General features: G+C 40.6%; 1 protein-coding gene across 2 annotated transcripts in view; it reads left to right on the top strand.

The window, feature by feature from the left end:
• Positions 1-3,797: 3,797 nt before the first annotated feature.
• Positions 3,798-10,972, top strand: part of LOC139561276 (growth/differentiation factor 11-like) — a 42,954-nt gene continuing 35,779 nt past the window's right edge. For both annotated transcript variants that reach the window (XM_071378271.1, XM_071378263.1), the window contains exon 1: positions 3,798-4,327. In XM_071378271.1, coding sequence (XP_071234372.1) covers positions 3,913-4,327 — 415 coding nt within the window. In that variant the 5' untranslated portion in view covers positions 3,798-3,912. The remainder of the gene's footprint in view (positions 4,328-10,972) is intronic.

The following is a 10,972-nucleotide window of genomic DNA, read 5'->3' as shown; positions in this document are numbered from 1 at the left end:
TTGGTGATCGACCAGTCGACTGGTTGGTGACCGCTGGCGTAGAAAAGTTGAGGCTAGGGTGTAAAACAAATAGCCCCAAAACTTCATAGGGTCACAAGGCAACTAAAGGAACACACACAGACATAGGTAATTCCATCCTACATCCCATCAGTTCTGCCTACTCTCAGTAAAGCCTACAGCTTCATATTTTCTATGAATGTGCTCACAGTCCCGACACCTTTCGAAAGCACTAAAATAAGATTCAGTCGTAATTCGTTTATTGCCTATGCTCTGCTATGGACATTTTCGGCAAAGGCTAAGCACATTGCAGCTGTTGCATCTCTCATTGACATTAGTGTAGCCTAGTGATTGAGGGGGAACAGACAAAACAGGTTTTAGGCCTAGGCCTACTGTGGTTGCAGGGAGAGTGCATCTGTTAAACTGTTATGGTCCATCCATACCTCTTGTGGCCAAATTACTCAACTCTCCACGTACAAGTACAAGGGAATTGTGCGGCGAAAAGTATGGGCGGACTGGAGCTCCGATTCGCTGTCATTCGATACTTGTCAAATTGTAAAATCTTAAACCCTTACCGTGTACCAATGTTTGTCCTGTGTAAAGTCGGGCCTGTCTTTGTTTACTGAAATTCATACTTTATAATAAAACTTTCATCAAATACAGCCATCGACCGTTTCCTCATTTCAGTTGCTCTAAAATAGGATTACCCTAGATTCAACATGCACATTCGTGCTGAGTTGGCATCTAGAAACAAGGAAAGGGTCTGTGGTTTCAAAGTGACATAATGTACATACTACAGTGGCCCGTTGACTCCTTTACTACTTTCACATGCAAACCAATAAACACATTTTGACATGACCAAATACCATTTTGAGGAAAAAAATGGGCCGCAAGATACAGAAATTACCATGTATTTACTAAGAAGGTACATGGTTAAATGGTAATTACACAGTATTAACCTATCAATTACTTGTTGAAATCTTTAGGATTCATTAAAGCAAGCTCCACTAGGCACCATTACATACCAAGTAGCTATTGCGTAGAATTCTTTAAAGTGTCAGAAATCCTAAATTCTAATGGAGACTACTGGTAGATGTGCTCTACCAAGGACAAGTTTGCATATGGAATATTACTAACTTCTGAATCTAACTTGTTTAACTGAAACTGCAACTGTATATTCAGCCAGTAGGTGACAGTAGTAAGCTAGTTCTGCAGTACACTACATGGTAGGCTACTCAACTGATGGACAGTCAATACCATAATTGGAACAATATTTACCATTAGGAATTAGCCAGAGATAATCTCAAAATAAGTAATTACATTGATTCAGAATATTTAGCATGTAATAGCTGGAAGTATTTATGGCAGGCAGAGGTAATGAACTTAATTTACAAGTGCATTGTAGTTGGCTTTACATACGTAGAGGCCTCAATAAAGTATTAATAATCAATTGTGTATTCCAGGATTGAGTAACAATATAACTTTAATGTTCATTGAGGAGATGAGGATTTTAGAAATAATAAAAGGGATTAATTTAAAATAATGATGGATAGAGTATATGGATTGATTGGTTGATTGGTTGACTAATTGATCGATGTGGTTAGTTTATTGGTTAATTGCTTCATTGCTAGTTTGGAATAGTGTTTAGAAAGACAAAACATTACCAACAGGCATTTGTCACTCAAATTGAGCTACTGTATTGAAATCTAACAGTTGTTACTAATGCACTGACCATGCATATAATGGTTGAAACAATCATAGATTGTCATATTGAACAAATATGGTAAGGTATGAGAGCAAATCTTTATAAATTTTTTTTTTTTAAGTCAGTGATAGATCACAAATTGTCTGACCAACATTGATAATTTCACAAGAGATTTTACCCAGGTTATTAAAAAAAACTAAGAGCATATTACTCCCTTATGCCTTTATGTAATAGAATACTTTGTTAACAGATTATTTAAAGCTTCAAATCATGTTTAGAAAAAGTTGTGTTGCCCTCATGGAATGTAAATCCTTGAGCGCTATGGATATATAGATATATTTAAATCAAGTGTTAGGTGCAATTGAAAATGTCATGGGACGCATTTGTTCCATTGTTTTCTTTTGTTGGCATATCCCACTCTTTTATGGAATGCATGGTTTTATCATCAGGGCCTAGATGTTTGACAGTCTATATTAGAATTTATGCTGCATTTGCACATCTTGATGTAAAATCATTGCATTAAAAGTCTTGAGGTAGTCTAACACAAAATGAGTGTCACTATTGTCAACATAATACTTCTTCAATTACAAAGATGCTACCCCACTGCCATTTAGGACAACCTGTCACTCATGAGTCAAGTTTGAAAGTTTCACAATTCTATGGGGGCAGGCCAGGTTCAACGTATCATTTTATGCATACATTTGACTCATTTTACAAATAATATTACTGAACAAAAATATAAATGCAACATGCAACAATTTCAACAATTTTACTGAGTTACAGTTCATACAAGGAAATCAGTCAATTGAAATAAATTCATTAGGCCCTAATCTATGGATTTCACATGACTGGGTAGGGGCGCAGCCATGTGTGGGCCTGGGAGGGCATAGGCCCACCCACTTGGGAGCCAGGCCCACCCATTGGGGAGCCAGGCCCAGCCAATCAGAATAACTTTTTCCCCACAAAAGGGCTTTATTACAGACAGAAATACTCCTCAGTTTCATCAGCTTACCGGATGGCTGGTCTCAGGAGATTGGGCAGGTGAAGAAGCCGCATGTGGAGGTCCTGGGCTGGCGTGGTTACACATGGTCTGCGGTTGTGAGGCCGGTTGGACATACTGCCAAATTTTCTAAAACAATGTTGGTGGTGGCTTATATAGAGAAATGAACATTAAATTCTCTTGCAACAGCTCTGGTGGACATTCCTGCAGTCAGCATGCCAATTGCACGCTCCCTCAAAACTTGAGACATATGTGTCATTGTGTTGTGTGACAAAACTGCACATTTTAGAGTGGCCTTTTATTGTCCCCAACACAAGGTGCACTTGTGCAATAATCATGCAGTTTAATCGGCATGTTGATATGCCACACCTGTCAGGTGGATGGATTATCTTGGCAAAGGAGAAATGCTCACTAACAGGTATGTAAAAATAATCGGCACAACATTTCTGAGAAATAAGAATTTTGTGCATATGAAACATTTCTGGAATCTTTTATTTCAGCTCATGAAACATGTTGTTTATATTTTTGTTCAATATATATAACAGGGACATATTAATAAACGTGAGAGAAGAGAAGGGGGAGGATAAGTCGTGGTTGAAATTTATATTCACTGCTTACCAACACTAGTTTCTTAACATAAAGAAAATAAATCATACCACTAATGACATGTAATGACTTGAAACCTTATCTCAATACAGTAATAAAATGCAAACTGGACAAACTACTCTCCAATCCATTCTCCCTTGCTCCCTCCCTCCAGCTCCCTCTTTTTCTTGACTTGGTGACAGACCTAAAAGCCTTTTGTTGGAATCTTAGCCAATGGAGACGGATTACGACACAGAGGAGCGGAGATATATAACGAGCCCTTTTAGGAGGTACTTGCACACTTTTCAATGACACATCTTAACATTCGCACCTATGGACTTAATTATTATCAGATAAGGCAACCAAAACAACTATAGCATGAAAACGGGTTATGCGTCAAATCGGTAGATAGGCTAAAGTACAGAGAAAACCCACTAGGACGCACCTACCTAGGTTTATTGCTGTCCTACAATAAAATATTTTAAGAGGCGACTCTATTGGAGTAGTTGCATATCATTGGTACCTTTGCAAGGTAAGGAAACAGGTTGTGACAAGCAACATTTCAGAGAGGGTAGAGGAAGGGATAACGCGAGCAGAAAGTTATATAGCCTGACAAGTCATCATCATGCCGAGGTATAACTTTTTGCTGTGTTTGATGGTTTATATTTGTCTGGGACTGTCCGGGAGTGACGAGCCTAATCTTTTTTTGCCACCAACGAGCGAGACTCCCACGGACGACGGGCTTTCGCTCCTCGATGAAGAAGCGGGCGCTCATGGATGTTCCGCATGCGTTTGGCGAGAGCAAAGTAAAGTCCTGAGGCTGGAGACCATCAAGTCTCAGATCCTGAGCAAGCTGCGGCTCAAGCAGGCTCCTAACATTAGTAGGGAGGTAGTGAACCAGCTGCTCCCCAAGGCACCCCCGCTCCAGCAGCTTCTGGACCATCACGATTTCCAGGGAGACGCGTCCTTTCAGGATGAGTTTATGGAGGAGGACGAATATCACGCCACTACGGAGTCCGTCATCACTATGGCCTCCGAGCGTGAGTAATTACTTTGTAAACCAATGCTAGGAGTGAGCAGCAAGTCGTTGTCAAATATGTGGCGATTGTGATTATTATTGGCATGCTTGGACAGAGGATATCCTGGACATTTGAACATCAATAGGCCTACTTCGAATGATTTTGTGACCATCTTTTTAATCAAGTAAAATACATAACCGTTTAAATAGGACAAATTATTTCATTTAACTAGGCAAGTCAGTTAAGAGCAAAATCTTATTTACAATGACGCCTTAGGGGCATAACGACAGATTTTTACCTTGTCAGATCGGGGATTCGATCTAGCAACCTTTCGGTTACTGGGCAAACGCTCTAACCACCAGGCTACCTGCCGCCCCAATGATGCAAGGTCAGCTGTTTGCTACGGCTGTCAAAAATATCTGTATGGATTAAGTGTGAACTTGAAAAATCAATAAATCAATAAAGAGCCTCATCACTCTATGACAGGTCACCAGAGTAATTAACTTTGAGTTGGTCAAGCCAATATTATTATGAATATTATTAGGCTAATATTATTCATATTATTATTATTCATATGACGCATAAAGGTAACTATTTTGTTCAGTCTTTCTATGTAGGCCTACATGAAGAGAAGGGATTTTTTTGGAGGATGGACTTCTAGGCTACAGCTGTGCTATATGCTAGAGTGCCAGTACTGACAGGTCGTGCGCGGATTTAGCCTAGGTCATCTATGGGGTGTGCCCGCGGAAGTCTATAGTCAACACCAATTTATAGCATATTTTCTTAGTTTCGAATCATTTCAGGGCCAGACTTCATGTAACATACTTTTAAATAACTCTGTATCATGTTCCTATACATAGCAGTTTTGAAACCGTTGTTTCGGTTTTTTGCAAATTAGGTCACTGATCATTTGCAATTTCCGGTTGTTCTGTCATGTTTTGTGATTTGACTTTCATTAGCCGCATGACAGACTTTTGAATGCTATGCCAATGTCTGTTTGGAGTGCATAAATCAGTAATGATAATGTAGCATTTGGCAGGCAGATGTATTGCGCCGAACCTTTGCACATTATCCCTTATTTTGCATATCTTGGCCAAAATATAGCCTACAATATGATATGGTTTAAATAGCAGAGGGACAGTTTAGGCCTAATATGACCTATAAACAAGTATAAAATAACATGTTCAAATGTGGACAGGAAGGTTTGCGTATTATTACTGAGAAAAAAACACCAACATTCCCTAAAATTATAGAGCCCAGCAGCTGTGCTCTATGGTTCTTTATAAGAGGGCTCTACCGGATTCCCTGCTGTTCATCGCAGTGAGAAAAAGTGTGTCCAAAAAAGCTGCTATTGTTTCCCCCATGCAGCAGTCCCCCTCGACCGCACTTGTCTTTTAAATGCGAAGTTTATAGGCACAGCTCGTTTTTTCCCTGTGAGGACACAAAGCGAGAGAAACAGTTGGGGTCGAGGGGAGTGTGTGACCTTTTCGCGGCGAATCGCCGTGGTTCAACAACATTTACACACATAATGTATTCCGCACAAGGGAACGAAAAGCCATGCAAATAATCCGTTTTTTTCCCAAGAGGGAACAAAGATAGGTTTGTGTTCCCTTAACTTCTCCTTCGATTGTCATACCAGCCTGGTCTCACAGACTAGACGTAACATAGTAAATGTAAATCCGAGATGTCCAAATTAGTATGATAGGTTAGGTTTGGTATGGTTACATAAAACAGTAATGTGAATGTGTTCAAATCTCATCATGGACAACTTTAGCTTATTAGCAACTTTGCAACTACTTACTACTTTTTAGCTACTTTGCAACTGCTTAGCACAAAAGCGAACCCTAACCTTAACCTTAACCCTAACCCCTAGCTTAGCTAACGTTAGCCACAACAAATTGGAATTTGTAACATATCATACATTTAGCAAATTCATAACATATTGTATGAATTGCAATTCATAGCATACAGTACCTGCAGAAAGCATTCGGACCCCTTGACTTCTTTCACATTTTGTTGTGTTACAGCCTGAATTTAAAATTTATTAAATTGACATTTTTTGTCACTGGCCTACACACAATATCCAATAGTGTCAAAGTGTAATTATGTTTTTTGTGATTTTTACAAATGAATACAAAATGTAAAGCTGAAATGTCTTGAGTCGATAAGTATTCAACCCCTTTGTTATGGCAAGCCTGAATATGTGACTTGTTGCGTAAGTTGCATGGACTCACTCTGTGCGCAATAGAATGTTTCAAATTCAAAAAAGTACAGTGAAATGCCTTTCTTGCACACTCAAAACCCAACAATGCAATAATCAATAACAATGTATTACTAGAAAAAAGCACACAAGAAATAAGTTTAAGAAATATGGAATACACAATAAAGTAAATAAGTAAGCATACTATATACAGGAAAATATTTAAAAAGTCAGTTCCAATACCATATTTACATGCAGGGATACTGGAGTGATGGAGGTAGATATGTATAGGGGTAAGGTGACTAGGCAACAGGATATAAGATAAACAAAGTAGCAGCAGGTTACATGTGAGTGGGTGTGCGGGTGTGTAGAGTCAGTATAAATGTATGTGCATATTATGTGTGAGTGAGAAAATTATGTGAGTGAGTGAGTGTTTGTGTGTGTGTGTGTATTGGGCCCTGTGAGTGTGCATAGAGACTGAAATACTGAAATAAAAGGTTGATAAAGATACAAGGGAAACTCGCTCCATGTAGCTATTTTGTTTGCTATTTATCAGTCGTATTGCTTGGGGATAGAAGCTGTTCAAGAGCCTGTTGGTGTCAGACTTGCACTGGTATCTTTTGCCGTGCGGCAGCAGAGAAAATATAGGGGTCCTGAATGGCGTACTGGGTGGTGTACTGGGCTGTCCGCACAACTCTCTGTAGCGATCGAGGGTGGTGCTATTGCCATACCAAGCAGTGATGCAGCTAGTTAATATGCTCTCAATGGTACAGCTGTAGAACCTTTTCAGGATTTCCGGGCCCATGCCAAACTGTTTCAACCTCCTGAGGGGGAAGAGACACTGTTGTGTGTGTGTGTTTGGACCATTTTAAGACTTTAGTGATTAGGACATCGATGAACTTGAAGCTGTCTACCTGCTCCACTGCCTCCCCATCGATGGGGATGGAGGCGTGCTCACCCCCCCCCCCCCATTTCCTGTAGTCCACGATCAGCTCCTTGGTCTTGCTGACGTTGAGTGAGAGGTTGTTGCTCCCTGTAGGCTGACTCATCGTTTCCGGTAATCAGGCCTACCACCGTTGTTGCGTCAGTGAACTTGATAATGGTGTTGGTGTCGTGGGTGAACAGGGAGTACAAGAGGGGACTAAGCACACATCCCTGTGTTAAGGGTCAGCGTGGTGGAGGTGATGTTGCCTACGCTCACTACCTGGGGTCGGCCCCTCAAGTCCAGGATCCAGTTGCAGAGGGAGGTGTTCAGACCCAGAATCCTAAGCTTGGTGATAAGCTTGGCGGCGATAATGGTGTTGAATGCTGAGCTGTAGTCAATGTACAGCATTCTCACATAGGTATTCCTCTTATTTAGGTGGGTGAGGGCAGTGTGGAGAGCAATTGAGATTGAGTCATCTATGGATCTGTTGGGGCGGTATGCAAATTGGAGTTCGTCCAGGGTGTCTGGGATGGTGGAGTTAATGTGTGCTATAACCAGCCTCTCAAAGCACTTCATGATTACAGAAGTGAGTGTTACAGGGCAGTAATCATTGTGGCATGAATCCTTAGATTTCTTAGGAACAGGCATGATTGTGGTCATCTTAAAACATGTGGGGATTACAGACTGGGACAAGGAGAGGTTGAAAATGACTGTGAATATGCCTGCCAGCTGTTCTGCGCATGCTCTGAGAACGCGTCCTGGAATATCGGCCTTGCGGGTGTTGACTTGATTAAAGACCCTTCTCACGTCAGCCTCGGAGAGCAAGATCACCCAGTCCTCTGGGTCGGTGACGGCCCTAACACCCGGCTCAATGTTGTTGTTGTCCAAGCGTGCATAAAATGCTTTGAATTTGTCAGATAGAGAGGCATCGTTGAGCAGATCACAGTTGGGTCTTTCTTTGTAATCCGTAATAGACTGTAGGCCCTGCCACATGAGGCAGGTGTCAGAGCCTGTGTAATATGATTCCACATTATTCCTATATTGTCCTTTTCTTTGTTTGATGACTCTGGGGAGGTCATAGCGGGCCTTCTTGAACTTATTCCTGTCTTCGGCCGTAGCATCAGGGTTGTTTATGATAGCTCTTTAGTTTAGCGCCAACCTCAGTGTAAATCCAGGGCATTTGATTGGGGAAGCAGCGAACCCTCACCGTGGGTACAACGTCGCCAATGCATTTTCGATCGAAGCCGGTGACGGAGGTGGTTATCGGCGGAGTCTCAAAACATATTCCGATCAGCGCTAGCAAAGCAGTCCTGAAGCATACCCTCTGATTCTGGTGACCATTTCTCAACGGAACTAATCGTGGGTACTTCCTGTTTCAGCTTCTGCTTGTAAACAGGAAGCAAGAGTACGAAATCATCATCTGATTTGCCGAATGGCAGACGAGTGAGGGCCTTGTATGTTTGCTTGTGGATAGAATTGCAGTGGTCTAGGACTTTATTGGCCCTAGTGGCGTTGGAGACGTGTTGATGGAAGTTGGGCATCACATGTCTTAGTGAAGCCAAATTAAAATTGCAGGCAACCAGAAAGGCAGCCTCTGGGTGTAGGGTTTCCTGCTTTTTTATAGCCTAGTTCATTAAGCACCAGCTTGTTCTTTTTCTTGTCCTGAGGTGGAATGTATACAGCAGTCACGATAACAGCTGTAAACTCCCTTCGGAGGTAGAAGGGTCAGCCTTTAATAATTTTAATTTTTTTGTATTTTACCCCCCTTTTCTCCCCAATTTTGTGATATCCAATCGCGATCCAATTACAATCTTGTATCATCGCTGCAACTCCCCAACGGGCTCGGGAGAGGCGAAGGTCGAGTCATGCGTCCTCCGAAACATTGCATAATATCAACAAACATGGTGCCACACATAGCTGGCAAATAGATTAGCATTAACTCATTATAATCAGTACAACAAAATACCAAACAAGTATTTTACACACATCTATGCAATAATCGGAATGCATTATTTGTCACCAATACTTGAAAACGTGAATACAACTGTAAATACATTATGCTCCAAACATTCATACATACCAAACAAGTATGTACTGTATGCTACAGTAGAAACGACAACATGATATACAGAAAAGAAGGCACACATGTCCTAAGTTATTATTTGTAAGGAAAACAACAATGGAGGCAATGAGAGCGCTAGCCGGAAAATATGCCAGCAAGACTGTGCAAATGTCTGCATACTTGATGTGCGAAAAAAATGGGGAAGGGCTCTCCTCGAAGAGGGAAGTTTGTCCGGTTCAATAAAGCCTCAAACATAATTGTCCGCAACACTGAAATAGGCTACTTCTATGTGAATTAATGAGGAGGCGGAACACACTTCAATTCAAACTGTTGTTAGAAAATACAACTTGTTAGAAAATAATTTGAAATTGACAAGTTGAAACAGCCTATAGATAATTAGCAGGCAGCGCGTGTTAACTGTCCTGTTACATAACAATCACATTTTGGAACAGTGAGTGCATTCTGACATCACGTGCATAAAAGAGATATTTGGAAGAGATATTTGGAACTCGCAAATGAAAAGGTTAAGGACTGGGGAGTTTTTCAGGATAAAAAAGAAACGGAATGGAGCTAAGCACAGGCAAATCCTAGAGGAAAACCTGGTTCAGTCTGCTTTTCACCAGACACTGGGAGATTAATTCACTTTTCAACAGGACAATAACCTAAAACACAAGGCCAAATCTACACTGGAGTTGCTTACCAAGAAGACAGTGAATGTTCCTGAGTGGCTCAGTTACAGTTTTGACTTAAATCTGCTTGAAAATTTATGGCAAGACCTGAAAATGGTTGTCTAGCAATGATCAACAACCAAATTGGCAGAGCTTGAAGAATAAAAAAAAAAAGAATAATGGGCAAATGTTGCACAATCCAGGTGTGGAAAGCTCTTAGAGACTTACCCAGAAATATTCACAGCTGTAATCGCTGCCAAATGTGATTCTAATGTGTATTAACTCCACAGGAGGTTGGTGGCACCATAATTGGGAAGGATCGTGGTAATGGCTGGATCAGAATAAGTGGAATGGTATCAATTGATGTGATTCCATTAATTCAGTTCCAGCCACTTACCCAGGAAGACTCACAGCTGTAATCGCTGCCAAAGGTGATTCTAACATATATTGATTAAGGGGGTTGAATACTTATCTAATCAAGACATGGCCACCGGATTATTTACATTGACACACCCCAGTACCCCCTGTATATATATATATATAGCCTCGTTATTGTTATTTTGTTGTGTTACTTTTTATAATTTTTTACTTTAGTTTATTTGGTAAATATTTTCTTAACTCTTTCTTGAACTGCACTGTTGGTTAAGGGCTTGAAAAAGCATTTCACGGTAAGGTCTACACATGTTCAGCGCATGTGTCAAATAAAGTTTGATTTGACATATTCCTTTATTTTGTTAGAATTTGTTAGAATTTTAGAATTTGTCTTCCACTTTGACATTACAGAGTATTTTGTGTATATCGTAGACCATTA

This window comes from Salvelinus alpinus, chromosome 2 (genome assembly GCF_045679555.1).
Source record: "Salvelinus alpinus chromosome 2, SLU_Salpinus.1, whole genome shotgun sequence".
NCBI classification, from domain to species: domain Eukaryota; kingdom Metazoa; phylum Chordata; class Actinopteri; order Salmoniformes; family Salmonidae; genus Salvelinus; species Salvelinus alpinus.
The sequence above is the reverse complement of the archived record's forward strand: the minus strand, read 5'-3'. Positions and strand labels throughout refer to the sequence as shown.